The 24869-nt window shown below is 39.8% G+C and overlaps 1 protein-coding gene across 2 annotated transcripts in view; it reads left to right on the top strand.

Moving 5' to 3' along the window:
* Nucleotides 1–9451: 9451 nt before the first annotated feature.
* Nucleotides 9452–24869, top strand: part of cacnb2b (calcium channel, voltage-dependent, beta 2b) — a 34711-nt gene continuing 19293 nt past the window's right edge. Inside the window, exon 1 of one of the 2 annotated variants that reach the window (XM_084732586.1) lies at nt 9452–10569. In XM_084732586.1, the coding sequence (XP_084588712.1) occupies nt 10552–10569 (18 nt within the window). In that variant the 5' untranslated portion in view covers nt 9452–10551. The remainder of the gene's footprint in view (nt 10570–24869) is intronic. The other variant, XM_084732585.1, reaches the window with a different exon arrangement.

Below are 24869 nucleotides of genomic sequence, written 5' to 3'. Positions count from 1 at the left end.
AGCAATGTTGCAGCAGTGCACATGTTTTCTCCCTCTGCAAATGAGCAAGTTTAGTGTTAAGTTATTTATTCAAAACTAATGGGAAAGTCAGCCTTGTTTTTACTTGTAACTCTCAGGAGCTTCTCCATTTTCCTTCTATACCTCATCCTTCTCAGCCTTGAAACTTTTTGTTCAAACTGAGGGCTGACTGAGTGGGAAACAGGGTCAGTTTTGACAGTGGGTTGGAGGTGAAACAAGTGCGCAAAACCTCAAAAAACGGGACCACGGCAAGCAGTTTGTCAAACACACAGCCTGTTCCCTGACACGCAGAACCAGTTAGGACATCCTCATTGGGGAAAAGTGAAACATGCAATGTTTGCTCACAGGCTCATTCATATAATTTCCAGTTAGGAAACTGTGCTGTGTATTGATAAATCCATGGTGCTGAAGTAGTCAACAGATTTGTAATTGCAACTTTTTCTCAAGTTCAAGTCTTTCTGTCAGTTTCATCTTGGATCTGTAATGTTTTCTAAACAATATATGTTAACGCTCAGTTCTGTATCATTAAAATTGAACAAATCTCCAAGTGGTTACATTAGAAAAACCTGTTAAGAACTGACACTGATCATCAAAGTTACATGGGGAGTTATAGGAAAGTTTAGACCAGGGGTCTGCAACCTGAGGCTCCAGAGCCACATGCGGGGCACCTGAGGCTCCTCTCCAGTGGCTCCCTGTGACTTTGGCAAAAAATTATATGGAAATGAATAAGATTCGATTTTTTTTTCATGTTTCATTGTTGTAGGTCTATGAAAAAGTTGAGACAGGTCAAAATTTCAAGCCAACATACTACATACATAGTACATCAGTTCTGAGCCCAAGTCAGTTTTGAAAAAGTTTTCCCAACTACTGATCTTTTGTTGAGCTAATTTACTTTTCTTCTTTAGATAAAATTAAATATTTCAATTTTAGAAACCTAAAAATGTTGTATGTAAAAAATTATAGCACAAACCATTTAATTTTAAGGCAACAAAATAGTAACAAATCAGGGTCACACTTAAATATAAATTTCTAAACTAAACTATAAATTTATCAAAGGAAGAATAGTAAATTATCTCAACTAAAGGTCAGCAGAAAGTTTGTAAAAGTTTGAGTTGGGCACAAAACTCAAAAATCTATTGCAGTATGTTGTACACCAAATAAAAAAAAGTGTTAATATTTCATCAACTAAAATATCAAAGACTCGGCTCGGTGTCTTTTCCTCTAAAGTTTGATGATGGCTCGTCTTCTTGAGTCTCCATAAGCTATGGCCGCCAAAAAAAGTCTTCAGGGAAAAGAGAGCATTTAATAGTTGCGGCTCCAGACAGATTCTTTTCCCCTTTTTTGGCTAAAAATGGCTCTCTTGATTGTAAAGGTTGCAGACCCCTGGTTTAGGCTAATGTCATTAATGAGTTAATGTGTGTTTTTAGGTGGAATTACACGTATCTATTTCTCGATAATCCGCCATTCGCTCATTGTTTCTGTGCAGTGTTCCCGCTGGTTGCCTTTTGATACCAGATTTCTGTTTGTGTTTATGGGTGTGCACTGCACACTGTTTGAACTTTGGGGAGACAGCCAGCTGTGTCACCTTGCTTGCATGTGTACTAATTTATTAAAGTAAACTAATTGCCTCTTGGCCCCAGCACTGTACTAAACACAGACAAGAATATGGTACAGTATTGATCTTCTCTTCTCACTCTTGCGAAGAAAAATACATTAATAAGCAAAATTTCCCAAAATGGGAAGCACAAGTGTGTAATTTGAGTGCAGTATGATGTGGCCTGTTCTTTCAACTTCTTTTAAACTGTGCCACCATACGAGGCTCTGCTTCTTGACTCACTAATTTGATGGATTAACTCTGAAAAAACTAAAATGATAAACTATTTAAGTCTAACATGAGGACAAGGACTATATTGCGCTCTACACACATTTCATACATGTTTGCAGAAGAAACTTGGACTCAGTCCCACCCCTTCCTAGTACTGCTGATCATAATCTGATTAATCACAATAAATCCAAAAATAATTGCTCTGAATCTAAATTTAACATCAGTTAATGAGTCAAAAGAAAATATTTACAGCACCCCAATAAATAAGCAAACTGTAAGAACAAAATGTGTAAGCAATACAAAAAGATGGCTCTTACATGGTATATTCAGGACATTGTGAAGGGGCTCATGGAAAAAAATGGATTTGGGATTGGCAGAGAAGAGACATCTCTCTATAATACCATCAATCTCTAATTCTGTCAATCCATCTCTTCCTCTCTCTGACCAATCATTGCCGTGGAGCTCAGCAGCACGATTACAATCAAAAACATAGATGCCAGATGACAGAAACACAATCACAAAGACAGTTGTCTCATTTCTGTCCTAGAGGGAAATCATGGAAAAATATTCTGCATTCCACAACAACCAATTCAATCTTGCATGTTTTTTTCCTCTAATCTCATGTTAGTGATCAGTAACCTGCCCTCCAATCTGTGTCGGCCCGCTGACTGGCCCTCTCCAGTTGTCTCTCCTCCCTCTTCCACCTCCCCAGTATCCCTCCACCTCTCTGGCTCTGCTCTCCTACCTCTCTCATCCTCATCCATCCCCTTCAGTCTTTCCTCTCTCCCAGATGTGAGGAGGGCAGGATTGGTCGTTTGCTGGCCCCAGCCTCCGGCATCACGGAGGAGGGGCATCAACCAGATGTTTGGTTGCATATTTTTCATACAGGCTTTATGAATCTGAGTAGAGCAGACAGCCACTGATAAGGAGAAGAAGGAAGAGGAGGAGGACTCAGGTGAAGGAACTTTCCTGCTTGTTCTATTTCTGCTTCTGACAGGCACTTTTGGAGTTATCCTATCTGTGTTTCTGTCTTTCTTCTACTCCTCCTCCTCCTCCACCTCCTCCTCCTCCTTGAGTCAGTTTTGGATCATGTTTAGCCGGGTGTGATTGGAGGGCGACGCTCCAGGCAGATGTAAATCTGGTGAGGGTTGTTGGCACAGAGGGGGGAAACAGTGGAGGACGTCAAATGAAAAACCTGTCTCCGTCTCTGAGCGGGCTGCTGCTGGTGCTGCTGAAGGTGGACTGGGATCTGAGTGTGTGTGTGTGGACGTTGAATGTTTCAGGAGTCGGGGGCCTTGGCCTCTCCGCCCGCGAGCCATGTCAAAATTGCCCAAGAACAAAAATGTCTCCTGGGTGAGTACTGCCTCTGTGTCTGGTGGATGGAGAGAGGAGTAGAGGAGGGGCAGGGGTGAAGGGGGAGGGCTGTTAGTGGATTATATGGGTTCAGTTTGAGTGCTTTTTCATTTATGTCAGATTTATCTGCTTTGGAATTTGTTATCTTTGGCTGTAATGTCTTAAAGCGAATGCTTCATACATTTTCTCTCTTTTGGACCAAAGAATGTTCATGTTTATGGGATTAAAGAGAAAGTTCACCCCCAAATCAAAATTGCATATTTTTCCTCGTAACCATAGTGCTATTTATATTCTTTTATATTCATACACTATTATATATAGAGATTATTTTGGTGTGAGTTGCCGAGTTTTGGAGATACCAGCCCAAGAGACGAGGTGACACTCGGCTTGTGGTTGTCATGGTTTTGGATTTTCGTTTACATGTTCCCTGTTTTATTTTGAAGTTCTTGTGTTTCCTCTTGATTATGCCGTTTTACATCATGTCTTTTCCTTTCTATTTTGGTTAGATTTTTTTTCACCTGCCCCCATTAACTTTCCTGTATTTTTAATCTTGTGTCCGTTCCTTAATTAGACACCAGTTCATCTTTGCCTCTCATCAAGCATCCTTGCCTTTGTGTTTCCTTGTGTATTTGGGTTTTGGACCCTGTGTCTTCCATCTCCCCATAAGCTTTTGTTTTTAAACAGCTCATTCTCAGATTGGTTGAGTGCAACTTAGTTTCTGGGCTTCACCTTGTAAAGCCAGCCTTAGCACCACTGAACTAGTTGCTGCAGGGTGGTCTTTGGCAGCTGTACAATAGAACGAAAATAGTTCCACCATGAAACTACTCACAACAAAGTCTGTGAAATAACTGGGTTATGATTTGTGGAAAGAAACATTGCTGTTGAGTTTTTTGGTGCTTTGATCACCACAAGCTGAGTGACATCTAGTGCCATTATATTTGAGAGAAGGCAGACATCTCTATGGCCGACATCTCCAAAACTCTGTAACTCATTCTCACTCACTAGATGGATAAACAGCCTTAAAGGTAAGAGGGACAAATATGTTTTTTTTTTTTATTTGGGGGTAAACTGTCCCTTTAATTTAGGATTCCAGATAGAGAATAGAACAGATATAACCATTGTCTTTGCTCTTTTGCACATCTGCCTTGATGTGTCCAACAGCTGTGCGATCAAAACTATCCTAAAGCCCTCTGCACTCTCCTCCAGCCCGCCTGTGCACTGGCCTGCTCAGCCAACTGAAAAATAAAAGAGCATTAACAAAAAGAAAAGGTGATGATTAGGCTCAAATCAATGAGTGTGAAGGGGGAGGAGGGGCTAACGTGAGCTGACATTGCTTGACCGCAGTTTAATGAAAATACTTTTTTATTTCGTCCAGTTGCGAGCAATAATGAGTCTTTTTTTAGGACAGATGAGAGGTTTCTAGCTGTGTGGACACAGTGGAGGGCAGAGTGGACGGCCGAGGTCTGGAGCTTTGCCTGAAATTGTGCGTGCCATCCATCTCTGCCCCGGCAGCCCTGCCTCGCACTACTGGCCCCAGCCTGACAGCACACACACACACACACACATACAAACACACATTCTAGTTGTAAGAAGCTTATGGACAGATGTTTGTTTATGTATGTTTAAGAGCACATGTGTACATGAGCACGTGTGCTGTGTTTTCATGGGGGAAGTGAGATGACTGACAGCTTCTTACAGTGTTTGAGGCTCTGTGAAGGATGCTGTAGTAACTGAACTGTTGGAGTCTGTATCAGATGAATAAGTTTGTCTTTTTAAAGAGTTGCTAAGTTTTGGAGATATCGGTCATAGAGATGTCTCCCTGCTCTGCAGTGCAGTTTCATGTGGGAATTATTTTCTTTCTTCTTTAGGAAGAAAAAAGTTCTCATATGAAACTATTCGCAACCAGGTCTGTGGATTATCTTGAGTAACCGGATCATGATTTATGGAAAGAGACATTGCTGTTGTAGTTCCATTTCATTTGAGAGAAGGCAGACATCTCTATGGCTGCCATCTCCAATTTTTGTAGCTCACACCAAACCTATCTAGACAGATAAATACCACAGCAGGTAAGAGAAAAAATATGTATTTTTGATTTTGGTATGAACTGTCCCTTTAACCAAGATGTGCCAATAACTGCATGTGTGAATTGTAGTGAAAATTATCCAGATGACCTGATAAATTTATATCCATGATTTGATATGTATGTTTTCTATACTATAATTTAAAAAAAAAAAAGTCAACAACCATCATCTATAAACAGTGCAGGGCATAAAGTTCAAAAAACATTATGTTCATTCTGAGGTCATAGTCACATTATGGCAGGAAAATAAAGCTCCTTTGCTGTTTGTGCTGCTTTGCTCCCATTCAGGATGTTATTTATTTATTTTATTTGTTGGTTTATTTAACAGGGACAGTGCACATTAATGAACATTGTCGTAAATGCACCAGTCTTAGCCAAGAGGCACCCTGGACAGATGTTACAAAGCCATGCTAAAAGTCAGAGTAAGATTAAAGATAAGCTAAGATTAAAATGATAAAGTCATTCATCATTTATCATGTAACAAAAAGAAAAGACATGACAGACAGAAACAAAATAAAACTCACCCAAACTATTTGGATTAATTTTCTGACTGTTCCAACAATCATCAACCATAAAAAAAGCATAATTCACAGAGTTAGACACAAAAATGTTCTGGTCCTGCAGTGGCTTTGGAGGAAGACCATTTAATTTGCTAAATGAAATGACAAAAATCATCAATAGCCAATAGAACCATGTCATCCAACCCTGTCCTCCATCTTTAATTGAACCACAAGCAGTGGCCTTCAGCCATTAGTATAAGTTCAATAACTGTGAACTAAATGCAATGATCTGAATGTGATAAATAATGAAGGACGTCCGCATAAAAGCTATTTTTCCTCGACAATGTGAGCACAGCAGTCTTGTATGTGACTGGTTCCGCTGGCTGGTGCTGAAGGCATTTATTTTCATTCATATGTTTTGAGTTTTGGTGTTGGAAAACTTGTAAGTTTAGATATAAATGTTCACATTGGAGGCTGCACCTCACGGCACGAATGTATAGAAATGTTTCAGTGGGTGTGGAGAATCTCCCAGCTTCTACATATGTTCCATGTGGAGCCCGTTTCAGCAGCACTGGAATGATCCGACAGCCTTATGTAAGAACTTCACAGATGTGCTTAGAGGGAGTCAAAGCAAGCAGGGACTGTGTTGGAGTGTTTTGTTGGCACTTGAGGAGAGCTGGCTCTGGCTGGAGGAGATTTGAGGTGTCATGGAGCAGATTTAATAAAGCCCCAGTCTGGTTCAGTCTCAGGTCAGGGGCTAAATGTCAGGACCTTCCATTTACAGTCTCTCTGTCTCTGTCACAGCTGGCGTGGACACAGTGGTCCAACCTCTGAGAATGTGGTAGAGATATTGATAAGGACATGCATGTGTGCATCTGCAGCAAGTGTGTGTGTGTGTGTGTGTGTGTGTTGTAGGTCCAGATGTGTGTCTGACCCAGAGGTCAGTGTCACAGCTTCTTGCTCCACACTGTCACAGCCCGGCCCAGCTGACGCCGGCCCGGCATGTTGCGTTTCCATTCTCAGTTATGTAACGCTCTCATCTGTGTCCCTCGCCTCCTCCCAAAGCTCTCCCTGGAGATTTTGGTACCTCACCGGATCGCCCATCTGCCCACGTCCTCTGTCTGGCTGCCTGGGTGACAGGCCACACTGACAAATGGACCATGCAGCGTTACTTACCTTCAGGCTAAACAGCAGTGGAGGGTGTATTAATATTACCACAGCGTAGCATAGCTGACAAGTACAAGTCCCTCATTCAAAGATTCACTAAAGTAAAAGTATCAAGGCTTTTCATCAAGCTGCAGATATTTTGTATTATTTGTTTAACTTTTGAGATATGAGACAATAATTTTAATCAGAAATAGTCCCTAAAACTGGATTACTAGGGGTCGTCCACACCAAGAAAGATAACTATTAATAACTATAATTGTGTCATTTTAAAACTAGAACACCAAAGACAGCAGCAAAGATATCATTAAGATCACTTTCAGCATGATTTAATGAACCATTAAAGTACTGACAGGCAATGAAAATCCATAAAATATTGTGGTATACAACTTATTAAACACTTAAACATAATTATTAGGCTGCAAATTACAAAGAAACAAATCATTCATATCCCTGAGACATACTGCCAAAGGGCCTTTTGTGTTGATCTCTTAAGTCTAAAAACTCATCTGCATGGCTATATACCAGAGAAGGATTTGGGTGAACTAACCCTTTAATTTCGTAGCTGGTCCAGGTGATGCTAAGTCATAATCCTGTATACTGTGGAGTATTAATGTGTAAAAATGTATCATATTATCCACGTCTATCATGTTTAGCATGTAAAAACTTACATAAGTAACTCTAGTCACCGTTAGAGAAGTATTGTGGAATAAAAAGTAAAGTTTTCCTGAAATATTGCACTTTTAAATACTCAAGTAAGCTACAAGTACTTGAAAACTGTACTTACAGTAATTGAATAAATAATAACTAATTTCTTTCCACCACTGCCTTTAAAGAGGTGGTTCCAGTTTTGCCTTGTCAGCCCTTAAAGGAACAATGTGTATAATTTGGCCAGAATTTGAATTTTAAAAGTTTGACAAATTAACTAAAATTATCAATATAATGTGACGAAGTAACAGTTTCTGCTGGGAGATGTATGCGAGGGGTGAGGTTGATACTTTCACAAGGTCTCTTAGTTTTTATAGCTCCATAAACAAAACAAACCCACAAAATGTCAAGAAACAAAATATTCATACATCTGTTGTCTGTAACAGAGTCATGCACAGGTCCTGATTTGCAAACCAGCAATCTACACTAATTAAACACACACAGCCACTCACATGTCACTCAGCTGGCAGTTTCCATAGTGACAGCGAACCTAGCTTGCAACTATCAAAAGCTAATACTTTCTGAAACATTTTACAAGCAGCAAAGTCACTGACAGCGTTATTCTCACAGTCTCTGATTGCACCATAATCCTTCCAAATGTCTAACTTGGCTTTTGATGATGTCTTGTCCACAGTCTGATATTCTTCACTGGCTAATTTTGCGTTTGCCTTTACCATTTCATGTCATCCGTTTTAGCCTGCAGCTAGCCTTCATCGCTCTCATATCAAACAGTGATGTCCAATTGTTTGGCAGAATGTGGATCAAAGGTTGTGTTGCAGCGTTTTACAATAAAATCCTGCCAGCGGATTAGGCTTGACATTCATTAGCAGATATAAATGTTAAAAATATTGTGCAATCATTTTCATTTTGATTTCGCCAGGGGAAAAAAGCATTCTGTTATAGTGTATGTGTTATATTATGGTTCTCACCTGCTGCCTGCCCACAGTTGTTAAATTTTTTACCCATGCCTGCACTCATGAATTTTTATAAATATATTTTTTACTCGTTACACAACATTTTTGTGGGTCACCCAGGTACCTGACCTGGTGCACGACTCTAATCACTGATGAACTGTACACCTTCTTAACTCCAACTTTAACTTTTTTACCAAACTTAGAACACACTTAAAAAACAAAACAAAGCTCACTGACTATCTGCTGCCTTGCAAATGTAGACCTCCTTCTCGCTCCTTTCCGCTTCATGCCTCTCTTGTCTCTACTCTGTCATCTGTGACACTGCAGTCAGAGTCCAGGTCAGAACTGCTGGAAATCAAACTGGCCTCCGTCAGTCTCTGAGGCTGTGTTCAGTCCTGGTCCAGCCGCTGAGAGGCTTCTGAGCCTGGATCTGTTGCCCACACCATTTACAAACACTCTTCCTATGCTCCGAGCTGCAGGTCCACCCAGACTTGAGTCAGTGAAGTGCCACTGGTGACAGGGCTAACTGGGCTAACAGCAGCTAATAGGCTGACTAAAGCCAAAGATAGTTGCAAAATGACTAATCATAGCATAAGAAAGCAGAGTGTAGTGTAGCTGCTGGTGATTCGCTGCCTCCTAGTTTTCAGTTACCTTGGATGGCTAGACGTATCCTACATGTTGCTCCTTTAAATTAATATTGTGGGGTAACAAGTACAATATCCCACTGTGAAATATTGTGTTTTTAGATCTCAAGTGGGCTATAAGTACTGTACTTCAAAAACTTGAATAAATTATTGGCAACTGATTTTTACACCACGGTTATTAAAGCCTTACAGGTTTTGTCACAAGACTCTTTCAGATGGAGCAGCATCAACATGTGATCCATCATCACAGGTTCTGGCCTCAGTGTGGATATGAAGTGAGGGCAGTTAATCCAAAGAGTAATTTATCCTCATCAAATTGCATTATTTGATGGATTTGTAGAGGGTTTTGTGACACCTCAAATTTATTCTGGGGTGTCCAAATCCTCAGGTTGGGAAACAATGCTTTGAGGATGCTTTTTTTTTTAATAAAACATATTTAGGCTGCACGTGGCTACATGCGTAGGCTGACACAATGAAGGCAGCTCAGCACAGCAGCTATGAAGGTAACTTGAGGGTACAGTAAGAAAATCAGTGCTGAGTCTGTGTGTGTGCCTGGCTGATACTTGGGAAGTCGGGAGTTTAAAGTAGTGACATAACGACACTGAACTAATGTGGCGACAATATCACAACCGCGGTCAGCAGAAGGTCTGTCTGTAGTAGTGTGCTGTAACTCGGCCGCACAAAGGAATTATGTCGTCGAGCTTTTTAATTTCATCTTTCTATTTTGGAGCCGGGCCATTGTAATACTCCCATTTGTGCAGCCAAAACCGCAGGAAGTTGTTCGGACGCGCACACTCACAGACACACGCTCACTAATCAGGCGTGACACGCACAGCGGACGGAGCCAACAACTCTGGTCACCAACATAAATGAGGCATTCCTCACTTTGCGTTATTTAGGACGCGTGGACAGCGCTTGTGGACCTTCTTCTTCTTCTTCCTCTCGGTTTGTTCGCTGCTTGAGGTCAGACTGAGCGGTGTGCGGCTCAACAGATGCCGCTCCACAGAGAAATAAGCCTTTAATACCCCCGGGACTCGGGAAAGGGTAACTACACTCAACTCACAATACAGACTTAAGTGAAACCCCTCACGCCACTCATTGGCGTCTCCGCCGGTGACCTGTCCTGCGCGTATTTTGGGGAAATATTTCACCTTTACGCACGAAAAGGCGTTTAAAGAACTGTGTTGTGCTGCGTTCAGGAGCATCCTCGGATATCTCCGCTGCTACCTGTTTTAGAGGTAAACTCAGTCTCATGGCAGACTTTTCCACGTCGCATTCACTGGAGCCAAGTGAGCGATAATCTGAATCAGTCGTGGAGTAACACAGGTGGACCACTCTAACAACAATGCCGCCCAAGAAAAAGGTAAAACATGCAATATCCTTGTTTTTCATGTGTTCGTGTGTTTTTATGCGCGGGCGTGTGTGCGCACGCGCTGGACAGGAAGGGTAAGAGAATGCACCATCTGTTGCACCGGGCGTTAATCCTTGTGTGAGGCCTTCCACATCACTGCACTCTGTGAAACAGTAGCAGTGCGCAGGCAGGGCAGATAGAGATGCTGCATATCCACATGCATGTATCATGTCATGAAAACCACAAGCTTCACAGAGAGTTGCATAACCAGCAGTGCCTGTGAAGATCAGATAGATTAAATCTCTTTTCTCGCCTCTTTCTTTCACTTGAGGCTCTTGGACTTGAGAACTGGTTGCGATGATGTATTCAGGCTACAGGATCTGAAACTATGCACATCAGGTTCAGCTTACTTTATTTGTACCCCTAAGATTTGGTTTGCAGTTAAAAGAGAAGGGGCATCCATTTACAAACATGCTCAAAGTACTCAGATTTAATAAAATTGAGAAGTAACAATAAAATCCACTCAAATAAATAAAGAACCTCAAGAATAAATAAGGTGAAATGAATGCAGGCCAAAACCAACCAACTAACCAATCAATCAATCAATCAATCAATCAATCAGTCAGTCAATCAATAAATTGTGTGATGGCTGCTAGAACAAAGCGACTTATATTCAGCTCTGGAAATCCATTTCTGACAGTTAAAAATATCCCTGTGGTAAGTCATAAATTAATATATAAATTTGAAATAAAAAGTTAAAAAGTCAAAATTATGATTTAAGATGTCAGAATTTTGAGATAAATTATGATAATGTGATTGATGTCCAATTCAGTTTGATTTGTAAAGCTCCAAATCATAGCAAAGTTATCTGAGGGAGACTGGGAGGAGGAAAAATGTCATTTTAACAAGCAAAAACCATGACTGACAAAAGTATGAGATAAAACGTCATAATAATGAAATCAAAAGTCGTCATTATGAGATTAAGTTGTAGTTACTTTAACTTTCTGTTACTTTCTCCTAATACTTTAATTATGAGACTAAAAACAAATGCACCATGTATGTTCGTAAAATGTCTCATAATTATAACTTTTAAACTTATAATGTTGACATTTTATCTCATAGTATGACTTCTTATGTCAAAATTGTGACTTATAATGTTTTTGTTTTTGTTTTTCTTTGGTGATAGAAGTTTTATAATGTGCAGCAACAGGTGTAGTCAGCTTCCCTTACCTCATCACATACTTTATAACTTCTGAAGTCTTTCTCACTTGGGCAGAACACTTCACTCTTAATTGTGTTTCAGTAGCCTACATTTTTATCATTATCTGAATGAAAAAAAAAATGTTTTACTTACAATTAAAATGCCAATGTTAAAGCCACATGTGGAGCAGGGGCGTAAATATGAACACTGCAGGCAGTGCGGTTGCACTGGGGGCTGTGGGATGGGGGCAGCCTTTGTGAGTAATTCACATTGCCACCTCAAAAATATCTCATAATTCTGACAGAAAAATAATTCTTGATAAATTAAAATTGATGCCATTTGCTATGTATGCCCCCCGAAAAGGTAAACCCATCTCCATGACCCATCTCTCTTTTCGCCCTCTTTTCAACCAGCTTTGCAGCGGTTGCAGTTACAATATCAACATGTCACAAAACACAAATGTGTTTAACAGCACTGATAATTTGTTCAGTTGTAGGTTGAAAGACAGACAATATTGATTTGTGTGAAGGTATTTCTCCAAAGTCATATTTCACCAAAAATAAAGAAATAGCGCTTCTTGCTGCATCCTAATGCTCATGCACAAGTACTTTGGCATTTTGGTTGCAACTTTGACTAGTCCAAAGGTATATGCACTGAGAAATAGTATAAAAAGCAACACAGAGGCCTAGTAAGACAGGAAGTGGTGGTGGTTGAGTGGTTTAATCACAGGAGTCATTCCCCAGTGACCTGGGTTTGAGACCTTCCTGTTCCAAATAGTTTTTCTGTCTTTCAACTGAGAAATGTTGATGTATTTTCCTAGTGAGGCTCCAAAGTGACAACATGTTTTTAATTACACATTGTAGAGGATGAAAAATGTCACTATTGCAAATTGCAGTGGAATATGGTCTAAATGTGAACGCTCAATCAACCTTTTCATACAGTCTGTGAAAAAACTTATTCTGAAAGTCTTCTGAATGTCACCAGTGACCATAGTTGTCTTTTAAAAGTATTTTCAACTGAAAAATCCTCATTGGGGGTTTTCATCTTTTTTGTAAACCGTCATGTAACATCCCAGCGTGGTTAACGCCCACCCCTAAGAGCCAAAGGACAAAACGTGAAGACTGGAAATCTGAATCAACAACGTCTTGTAACACAGTCAGCTCTGATATCAGTTCAGCTGGAGAGCCAGGCCTGTTAGTAAAGGGTCATGCTGCTGTATTAGTGTGTTACTGTAACTAGCAATCTAAAACAAAAGTATCTGCTTATTATACATAAACTTTAAAAAATAAATACTATAGAAATTATTCAGTTAAATTAAACATTTCTTATTTTCTTTGGTATTTTGTCATGTACAGATGTGTGATGGGTAATATAGGTCTATTGATCATGTGGAAACTTTGCCCATCAGAGCGCTGTCCATGGTTCTGACAGCTTTCTCTCTGACCTGACTGCTGTCCCAGTACAATAGCCTAAGGTGCTCATTAAACTGTAAAATCCAACACATTGTTGGTAAAATATAGATATACACCTGGTGGTGTGAGTAGTTACGAAGCACCTGCACACATATAAACTAGCATGCATTGGGGCCCGTCATAACTACCTTCCACCGCTGATGCAGACTTGGTGAGACTGAGACAACTGATCCGTTTTGGTGAGGAAACGTCCCCCTTCATGCTTCTCATGTGTTATCATTACATTCAGGTCACAGAGTCAAGCATCCACCTGTCAGTCTTTGAAAAACCCAGAGGGTTGTTTAACAGCACTTACTGCTGTTCTGATGGTATTTCCAGAATCCTTAAAGACTCTTCTAACCATCTCGATGAAAAATATTCTGTCTGTAGCACAATGAAAAAAAGCTTTGCATAAGGTTGCAATTCTTATAACCTAATCCAAACATGGACGGTAGCCACCAGCAGTGGATAGCGTTTTTTTTTTTCTACACCATGGGGCCACAAAGGGGGTGATCGTTGGCAGTTTAGTATTAAATACTATTTCCTGTATTATGGAGACTTTTTTATGCATGTAATTAACCACAAATGATACGTAACAGCAAAGGAACGTAGGGTGGAACTGCCAGTGAACATGTCAAAATCATAATTATGGAATAAAAAGATGTAGTTATGAGATAAGGTGACAGAATAATGAGATCAATTCTTTCTACTAATACTAAAAAATATCCCTTATGTTCTTGTAAAATTCTGACTTTTTATCTCATAAGTACAACTTTTAAACTCATAATTATGACTTAGTGGAGCATTTAGCAGCTGAAGAGCCAAATATTTCCCTCAGAAGTTGATTGAGTCCGAAAGTAGAGCTAAAACAGAGTGAATATTGGACAAGCAATTGTGCTGTGATTTGCAATATTATAGGATTTTTTGAAAAAAAAAATTATTCTCATTTTCATTGAAAAACATTATGGTATGATTTTTTCAGTGGTCTATGCCAAACAAACAAAAATATTTTGTATAATTTAAAGGGGTACTTTGACACACATTTCACATTTAACAAATATTGCACCTCCTGCAGTAGACCATATTGTGAGTTTGAGTTAAAAAAAATCCACTGATTGTTCAGCCCTAATTGCAACTTTAAAAGGGATAATATATCAGATTTGGGTTTATAGCTTGTTTGTGCTGCCCTGAAGTGGCTCAAAAATCAGTAAAGCAGGTTTAAACATTCTTGAAATACTTTGTTGCTTTTTAAAAAAATCTCTGTGTTTTTATTATACAGAAAAACAGATCTAAGCATGAATGTAATGCAAATGAGGGAATACGAACTGGAGCTAACCTCAGTCTCTGGATGGCCTACTGTCTTGACATTACAATGTGCTGGTTAGTGCTGGCCCCCTGCTTGTTACCTAGAATAGGAAAAGCCTCTTAGTCTCTGTTAGTGGGGCATTACTTCCAGATACCTGCTCTCCTTCTTGGCAGGAAGTGGAGCAATAAGGCAGCAGGGCTTTCTGGAAACTTCCTCAAGAATATCAGATAGACCTGTTTCCTGTGGGATTAGGATAGTTTCCAAATGGACATGGGCTGTATTGTTTTCATTCCCTACTGTATATATATCTTTTTGTGCTTAACGTGATTTCTCATATTTTTCACCCTGCAGAGTTACAGAGATGGCAGTTTCAGTGATAGCAGTGGTTCAATAATTGCCTCAGTGCAATAAGTGAGAAATTATGATAACAGGAATGGTTGGCAAAATGTTTTTTTTTTCTATAATCCCCACACACGCACACCCCTCCTTATACCAGCAGTAATCATGTTGCATCATAACACTGTGCAGTGCAGCAGAGCACAGAGACTTTGCCATCTACTGTATGTGCTACAGATAAATTGTATCTATGACAGGAGCCAAGCACACCAGGAATTAAGTTGTATAGATATTATTAATGAAGCTATTGTATCTCCTCTGATGACTGTCAGGGAGTTTAAACACACGCAGTCCAAGCAGCAGTGTTGGCGGGTCTGTGAGGAGTTTGCATTTGTCTCTCTCTCTCTAAATCCTGGATTGACGCATGCTATCTTAATCTCCTTACTCGGAGACAATCATGACCCAGAGAGTGACAGAGAGAAGAGCTCAAGTACACATTGGTTTTTCCCACTGTAATGATTTCTTTTCCAATTTAGTCTTTGGTGCTGTCATTTTCTTTGAAGCAAATCATTTTTTTCATTTTTGATGTTCCTTCAAATGTGCAGATTCTCTCTATAGTAGCAGTTAAATGCTATAAATGAGTACTTATTAACTACAAAATTATATGAAAATTGTATATTATGTTAAAAGAAATCTTGTATCATTACTTTGAGTGTTTGAATTTTGAAAAAAAAGAGGTTGCGCTTCAACAATGGGATTCTCAGTGGCGTGCTAAACCCGAAATCCAGTGAGCATATTCCAAAATATTGAAAAGGTAGCAAGTCTTCAAGTCAGGGAGGACAAAATACTCTTAATTTATTTAGCTCACATCACAAAAAACAAACGCTTACACGTTTTGGCACAGAGCCTTCATCAGAGTGTTTGTGGTACTGTGCAGGTTCAATTTGGTAATATACACAAAGGGCAGAGAAAGCACACAGTAAAATAAATAACTGAAATGTGAGTATGTTGTCCTCTCTGACTTGAGGAATTGAGTGTTCTCTAAGGCCCTGCTAAAAACTTTGATTCTCTACACAGGCGATATACAAGACTACAGTTAAAGCAATACTCTACATATAGCGTTTTCTTTGTTACCTGTCTCAAAACCAAAAACACAAAAGTGTAAAGAGTGGATTACATAATGTAAGTTGTGAACGTTAGCATGTCCGGCTTACTAGTTTACTAGCTACAAGCAAGGCGCAGCATTATGTCACATCTGCCAGGTATGCGAACAGCTAAGCTAACTTTAGCATTGCGTTTAAGTTAGTTCATAGACAATAAGATTAATATCTTAGCCCAATCTGACAGCACATTTTGCCATGCATTTCATTTACTAGCAGGATTGTGGCATTGTTTTTAATCTTATGTTACAGAGTTTTGGGAAACTTTCTTCAATCACTCTCGGTCGTGTCTGGAAGGCAAACCTTGATTTGCGAAACTCTGTGTGGTTTCCATAACATCCACGTTCGCCTCTGGCTACATAGTCACACACAGCTGTTATCTCATTGGTTGTGCTTTGAAAGGTCAGTGGCAAACAAGGTCAAAGTTCAAATAATTTGAACTTTGAACTTTGAGCGCAACTAGCACAAATCTGAGTGATGCGGCATGCCAAGTGTAGTGGTGCCACTTAGTTGGGTGCCACCTCTCTCACCACAGGAAAACAATGGGAAAGCACAGAGCATTTTTACCATGTATCGTGTGTAGGGGCCTATGTTGTGTAGTATTTCAACCACTATGTGAAAGCAACTCTGGATGCTATATCAGATTGTTGCCTAACTTAACCACTCTTACTCTTTCCTGTTCTGTTAGATTTGAGGACGCTCCAACAACCAAAGGCAGCATTAGGTTCAGAAAAAACCCATTGGTTGGTCGTCGACTTTAAAGCCTTTTCTCTTTTAACATTAGAAGTGAAACATACTGTTTGAATGAACAATAAAGCATACACATAACTTCTGTTTATGTAAGATAAACAATAGGAGTAATTAGCCCTACACTGAAACATAAGAACAATATTTATTTCAATGTCTTCTACATGGATATCAACCTTTTGCCAGCATGCAGCTTTTGTGTGATACCATGTTGCCAAGCACATATTTAAAGTTCCCCTCCAGACATGTTTTAAAGTATATAAAAATACTCTGCTGTGAGTAATATTTTGTTTAATATGGTTTTCCCACATAACGAGTGCAAAATAACTTTGAAAAGGAGCTGGAAGCACTTGTTCTCCCTCACTGAGAAATTCTTGATCTGGCCTTGCGCTCTGCCCACCACCGCTGCTTGCGCTGAGTTGACTGGTGAAGGAGTATTGTGCAGCAGGATGGCTTGTGTTAGCATCAGCCATACACGTTTTGATCCTGATAACGTCTGCAGCATAGTCATAGATGGTCATGTCACTGTTGTCGGCTTCAATTTAGCAATCTGCTTTTTTCTACCTCTGTCTAAAATGAGGAAACAGTTGCATAATTGCACATTTAAAAGAACAGAAAACTTGACAGATATTGCAACAGTAACTCTTAATTGAAGTAAATTTCCACTTTAAACTCTCAAACTGGCGACATCAGTAATAATGATCAAACCCATATTAACAAACTGTATAGACATAAATTACATTTAGTGCAGTAGAGACTCGCTGCCACTCTTGATCCATAATTGGAGATCTAAAGGGCCGTGATGCAGCCTTTAACTCCACAGACGGAGACTCGTGCCAAAGTAAAGGTGGCGGTGCCAGCCCGGCCATATCTGCTCTATGGTAGCATCAGGCAGAGGGCATGGAGCCAGTCTCCTTCAGACAGATGATGCAAAGCAGCTGATTAGACAGGGCCTGGAGAAAACTGGATTGGAACACACGCTGTATGCAAATGACTGGGCTGTTAATGAAAAAGATATAGAGGAGCAGAGAAATCATCGCAGTTTACAGAATAACACATCAAAGTAAATGAGCAGTAGCTATATTGCAAGAGGAATGGTGTTATTAGATAAAATGTCACTGCTCCTCAGCAACAGAAATAGCCAATACAAGAAAATATTTATAGGCGAAAATAAGGAATTTGTGAACACCTGGGCTCAGTTCCAGCAGCTCATTGCTGGACTGACAGGAAATTAGTCACAATTAGATTATAGTGACCTGCTTCACAGACAACAATTGACTGTGGTAAAGGCTGTTTGGAGAGCAGACAGCAGTGTTTTTGTCCTTTTTGATGCACGACTCTGTCTACTGAAGCTCAGCAGTAAGGCTTTAATGAAGCTTATTAATTTAATACCTCAAACTGTATCTGCAGATCAACTGGAATATCCTGAGATATGAGTTAACATACTGCAGATGTTTTCTCATGAAAGATACAAGCTGTGATCTATTTTAAAGAGAATAAACCCACCATTTTGGTCTGCTGATACTGATACACTACAGTATAAAGACATTTTGGTAGCAGTTGTCACACTCCATCAGTTCAGATCCCCATTGACAGGCCAAACACCAGTAATGTTGTTTGTGTTCAGAGATGTGAATGCAAGGAGTTATTTTGGCACCCACGGTTTTGAAAAATATAAGTTTTGTTTATCTGCTGCATGTGTGATTTTAGTGGACCAACAGTTGGAAGCAAGCTGAATCTGTTACCTGTGCATTTCTGGGGACTTTTATGCAGAATTTACTATGTATGAGTGTGTACTGTAAAACACCTCTTCTCCTGTAAATCCTAAGTTTGCTCAGTTAACAACAACTATCCCACTATCAATTTGTGCACAGACACATGAGACAGACCGGATGGGCACGTGACAGCATTTGAAACATGATACATCAATAATAATATTTTGAATAAAAAGGGACCAGTCAGTGCTTTCTTGCAGATTTTCTGTGTGGTTATATCATATTTTTTTTGCAGTTTTGCTCAAGTCAGCAGCTGAGCTTGTTGCTCATAATGTTTTCGGGTTTTTTTTCCATCCATCCATTTGTCTCTCTAGTGAACATGATATCTCAGGAATGTTTTGAGGGAATTTCTTCAAATTGGGCACAAATGTCCACTTGGACTCGACAATAACCTAATTAGAATTTGATAGTCATAAAATAATTATGACAAATTTCAGACAGATGTCTAATAGGATAAAATGATCATCATAATGTTTTGCAAAAACCCTTTTCTGGAACTTATTCAGTAACTCAGGAACAGAGGGGGAGATTATGACCATATTTTCCATTTGGTCAGATACTGAATTGGTGACACTAATCTCTGGTGCCCACCTTGAGACTGTGATGATTGTGTAGATCTTCTGTGCTGCTGGATTGACGATGTGTGTGAAGTAATCAGGTTTTAGAATATGTAGCTTCTTTGCAGCAACATCCATATTTTAGGCAATGTAGTCTCTGTTTTTCACTGGAAATTATTCAGTGGAATCATACCTGCCAATATTGTGATAACTTACAAAAAAATCCATGTCTTCACCACATATCAGAACTATTCAAATGATGGCTTATGGGCTGAATTTAGCCTTTTAATAACCTAAATCCAGCCATTTGATCATTCATAAATATGCACAGATATCTTTATTAGTTTTGGTTGGAAAACAAAGTAAAGAAAAAATAAAAAGGTGCTTTGTTTTACATTTAAATTCCTAACTTTAAAGATCAAACAGGAAATATAAATGTCCAGCCTTACAAGATTCTCAACTGCCACAGGACTGAAGACATCCCAGATCTGCTCATACTGGAGCTGCTGTTCTGTGGGATGGAAACTCTTAACCCCAGTTGTCTTTTTGTAAATGAGACGTAGATAACAGCAGGACCCACGGAACAGCCAGCGGGGTGCAAGAAGCTGGAACGATTGTGGCAGGGTGAGTTACATGTGCACCCAGACTGCATCTCTCAATGCAAACAATCAGAATAACAGTGTTCATCCAACCCGACAGACACATCCGCCCGTGTAGTCTTCCACCCACTCTTCATCTCGGCTTGAGTGCTGTGAACCCCTCTGTCTCTGTCTGCCTCTCTCTCTCTCAGTCAGTGTGGAGCTTCATGTGGACTCTTTGTTGCTTAAATGTGGTACTGAAATTAGACCAGTCTGCGCTGTGTGAGAAAGATGCACATACCATGCAGGGTAAGAAAGAATCTGCTGCTACTGTTTGTTATTAGATCATTTTCCTTGATGTTTCTGTGTGCGTATATTAATTAATTTGTGTGACTGGCATGGAACCAGCTTGAATGACACTCCACTGTTAGATGTTTGATGTCTTCGACTGTGAGAAGTACAGTACCGGTCATCTTGAACACTGCCAAGTGGACTCAGTTATTCTCTGTGGAGATCTAACTGTCAGTTCAATAGCTGCTCTATGGATCTCCCATTGATTTTAATGTACTGCTCAATTACTGTTATTGATTTTAATGTACTGCTCAATTACCGTTCATGCCTTTAACCAGTCGATGAGGATGTAGTGGAGTTGGGGTTGAAGACACAGAGCTGGAAGTATGGATTGGAAGATGATCCCCCCCCACCCCCTCTCCGAGGATTACAGCATACAAGTTAAGACAGAAGTATTTTCATCAGTGGGAGTCATTTATGCTTAGGTGGCATATTTCTCTAAATGGTTGCCATGGAACCCCCCCCCCCCCCCCATTTGTTGAGGGAGTGTGCAGCAGGGTCCGGCATCCTTAGTGGCACAATTGTATACTGTCTGTTGCAAATGATCATTTCTACTTGTGCTAAGCTCAGGGTGTTGTCAAGTGGAGTAGACTGAAGACGGATGAAACAGAAGCTCAGTTGTTCTTCTGCTTCAAAGTCTCTTGGTTGCTTGGTTGGTTGGATGAATGAATGGATGGTTGGATGGATGGATGGATGGTTGGATGGATGGGTGGACAGATACATATTTTTTTTCTTTGAGATGCCATCACCGAAGTATCTTCGGTTGTATACTGTTTACCGTTTCTACCCTAACAGGAGAGCAAATGTCACCATTGTCAGGGGCTTCCAGTCAATATGTGTTTACAGGTGGGGTTGGGTTGATGTTCAGTGCCATCGTCCATCGCCGGTGGCTGACAGTCATCGACCAGTGAGCCGTCTGCCGTCAACACTGTGATTCAAAAGGCTTCTGTATTTGAGGTAGTGTGTCCCTTCAGAGTTGCTGTAAGTTGCTGGAGCACCAGCATTTGTCATTAAAACTGCCCTGTTTGGTGAACCCAAGATGCTTGGTTACATTGGTGGTAGTGGTGTCTTTTCTTGGGGCCACTGTCAGTGAGTGTCTTTCAGTCATGCTGTCAATGTTTAGCTTCCTCAGTATAGCTAGCCGGCTAACTCTGTTTCAAGCTTACCGCAAAAATGCTACAGACATGTGGTGTGGACATAAAGACCCTTCTGAACTGGGACAAGATGTATGTGGGATGCTCGCCTGGCAGGGATGTGAGAGTTAATCTGCCTGTTCCCTTCATTGGAGAGTTTGGAGAGTTGGAGAAGCAGCAGTGACTACAGAGGTGAGCTGGTGAGCAAGTTGGCTTTTCTATAAAATATATGGATTTGTTTGCCATCTGAAAACATGTTACTTGCCCTTGAATGTAAGCAGTGCCTAACTTAGCGAATTACTTAAGCAGCCATGTGAGTGTGTGCTGGATGTTAACCTGACACACATTTGTCAAACCGATTACTTAGTCCTCACTCTTAAAACTGGGGTGCGGGACTTTTACATATGAACGAGCATCTGTTACATTTAAGCTCTTGCCAAACGGGTTCACACAATGCAGATTAAGGCTATCACCGCCAGGTAAATCTCTCTGTAGTTCAAAGTATACCAGAGTTTTTAAATTTAGGTGCTGTCACGACATTCCCACACTGGGGAGTCAGTAGATATCTGTTCAACATCAGCTACTGATGACTGGTTTGCCAGAGTTGAAGTGAGGAACAACCACAGCGTTGCAGCAAAAGCTACAGTAGCTACAAGTATGGCAGACCTGACCTGTAGGTCTACATCTTAAGCAAGTGTTGACTGTGTTTGTGTAAGTATTTTCACTGCCCGATAAATGTGGGTGGCTGCATGACTTCCAAACATTTTCAGTACTTTTGTATAATGTTTGTGCCAATAAACAGCCCTGACAGGACATATTTAGCTGGCTGTGTCACATGACTGTGGAAACCTATGAGATATGAGAACCAAGTGTGCAGCTGCATATCCACACATCAGCAACCCAAATAAACTCTTCAAACATTTAAAAACACACCCTTAATGTTATATGAGGGCATGTTAGATTTTATTATTTTATCATAGTTTATTTGTAAAATAGATTTTTTTTTTTTGCTCTTATTGGCACAAACATTTTTATTTAATTGTACTCCTAAATTTTGCTAATTGTCACCAATGGCATCATGTGATTCTCAGATCTTCAGCCAATATTTTGAAAAATTACATACTCATTTAAAAAATGATTGGTATGAAACTGTGACAAAGAGTATCATCATATGGAAGTAAAAAAGTTTGTTATCAACCATACCCTGTGGTGGAAAAGCAGCTTAAGTTTTACTTTTGTTTAGGTATAGTTTGCGCAATACAAGTGACTCAGGGCTCTGAAATAACTGGCATTTGGACACATGCTATATGTATCTTATTTTATTAGTAGCCTGTCATCTGTCTAAGCACGACAAGACCTGCTTCCTCAATTTCTCAAACAACAACAACAACTGTATAAACTGCTTGAAATCTCTCTAATGTGAACATAAGCTGCATCTCAGCATTTCTTTAAGACCCGGGTCCGGAGATCAGTTTGTCCTCTGGGGAATCGCAGTGCTCCACGCTGGCCAGCTGGCTCCTGGTGACTCGATGGCTCTGATTATTTCAGTTCAGGGATGGAGTCCATCTCCTCAATCAGATGCTCCCCTCCTAATGTACTCCCCTGGCACGTGTGGAAAGAGCTGTGTAAACGCTTTTGAGCGGGAAGGGAGTCACCTTCAGGTAGCACATGACACAATGTGGCTTCAGTTGTTCGCCCACCCTCCCATCATCCTTGTCCTCCACCTTCCTTTGCCCACTCTTGGTGCCACATAATCATGTTAATGGGCTGGGATGGCTGTCCAACAGGGAGGGACAGGGCGCAGAGGTGCAGTGGGAATAGAAAAAGGAAGCGGGAATGAGTAAAGAAGAGGAAGTTTGAATAGAGGACTAGATTAGAAAATTAGTGGAGTCATATTGGAAGGACTGCACATGATATAAAAAAAACACAGCAGTGACTCATTTGCACAACTTGCAAATGCACAAATGATCCTCTAGTGCAGTGATTCTTTTACAGTCCCACATCCTTTTAGACATTTAACATCTACATACTGGTGTGCCCACACTTATGAGTTTTTATTTCATGTTTGTAAGCCCCCTCCACACATATGTTCATATGCAGCCTATACATTAAATCTACTTAAAATCCACTGTGAAATACTCAACAGAGGTAATGAGAAGGATGTGCTTCAGAGGACGTACATAACTTTGTAATCTTAGGCTGCATTTGATTAATCAATTAAATTGTTTTCCTAACACAAGTTGCAATTTTTTTTGAAAATGATCATTTTTTGTGTTCCCCCCTACATCATTTCACATACCCCTGAGATATTAGACTTTCTGCAGGTCCTTTAAAATGTCTGGAGTCCAATAATATGAGTTTTAGACCTTAAAATGTATTATACTATTCTGACAGGTCTTAAAAAAAATTTATTAAATTTTTTTCGTATTCATAATGGCCTAAAAGGCTTAAATTTAACTTGTTGAAACTTGCAGAAACCCTGGATAATTGACTGTATTTGACATTTATGTCTTTAAGTTCAGTGGTGTGAAAGGAACAGCAATGGAATATTGAGCAGAAACCAACAATATCCAGTAAGAGCAGGCTAATGGGCAAGTGTGTCGATCAGAAACATGGCTGCCAGCAGAACGAACAGGACTTCTGAGGACAAACTTGTGGAATTATGGAAACCGTATGAGTGCTTGTTTAATATCTCGTGCAGGATGTAGCCAACCTGATAATGAATGTTCAACTCTATGTCTTAAGTTTTCTGAAGTCATATTTGATCACCATCTTCTGTGTGCGTTCTTACTAGAGCCAGGAAGATATATCATTGATATATAGCTGGCTTATGGCACAGCTATATTGCTATATTGGTCTATATTGGTATAGGTGTATATGTTGTCTTTTTTGTTTTGTTTTTAAAGAATATGCATTGATTTTGTTTGTTTTGTTTTTATTTTATATGCACCGTTTTATGTACATTTTATCTTATATATATGTACATATATATCTTTACTTTTTATTACATACATATTTATTTTAAAACTTGCCCTGCTGTAAAATACAATCTATTGTCACATTCTCTATATACCTATATCTTTATCTGTAATAATTAAGCAATATCATAATGTTGTGACTTTATCCTTGGGAAAAGATTCAAATTAACACTAATTCAGAACAAAAATGAGTCAATAATTCATATTACTCCCTAATATTTGCATATATTCCTTCTCCCAGACAGTAGACACCTGCAATAGTGAGCTCAACATTGTTAAATAATTCAGTGGGGGCGTTTTGTTCTGTTGGCTGGGTGACATTGGCTTGCAGGAGAGGCGGATGCTGAGCGAACAGATGTCTACACCAGCCATGGGTAAACAAAAACCCATGCCTGGGCATAATTCTGCCCCAGGGAGATTTGCTTCCTCCTCCTCTCGTATTCCCTCCTCATCATGTTGAATTCTCTGTCTCAACATCGTCTCTGCTGCATCCTCCTGCTTCTGTGCAGCTTATTCTCTCTGCTAATTACCAACACCGTCCCACCTTATTAATACATGCAGCATGTCCTTCCTCTGTCTTATTTGGCCCCAAGGTTATTGTGGTTTTTCACTTTTTCAAATTACCTTTTGAAAGTTTTTAGTTTTTAACTTTAATATTTTTTATTAAGGACATTTATTTTTGATTATTTATTTTAGAGAAATTTCAATGCAATTTCTCTATTTTGCTTATTTTCCTGAC

The sequence above is a fragment of the Lutjanus erythropterus genome, chromosome 12 (assembly GCF_056507025.1).
Source record: "Lutjanus erythropterus isolate fLutEry1 chromosome 12, fLutEry1.hap2, whole genome shotgun sequence".
Lineage (NCBI taxonomy): Eukaryota > Metazoa > Chordata > Actinopteri > Lutjaniformes > Lutjanidae > Lutjanus > Lutjanus erythropterus.
Note: the sequence above shows the minus strand (reverse complement) of the source record. Positions and strands in the feature narration are given on the sequence as shown.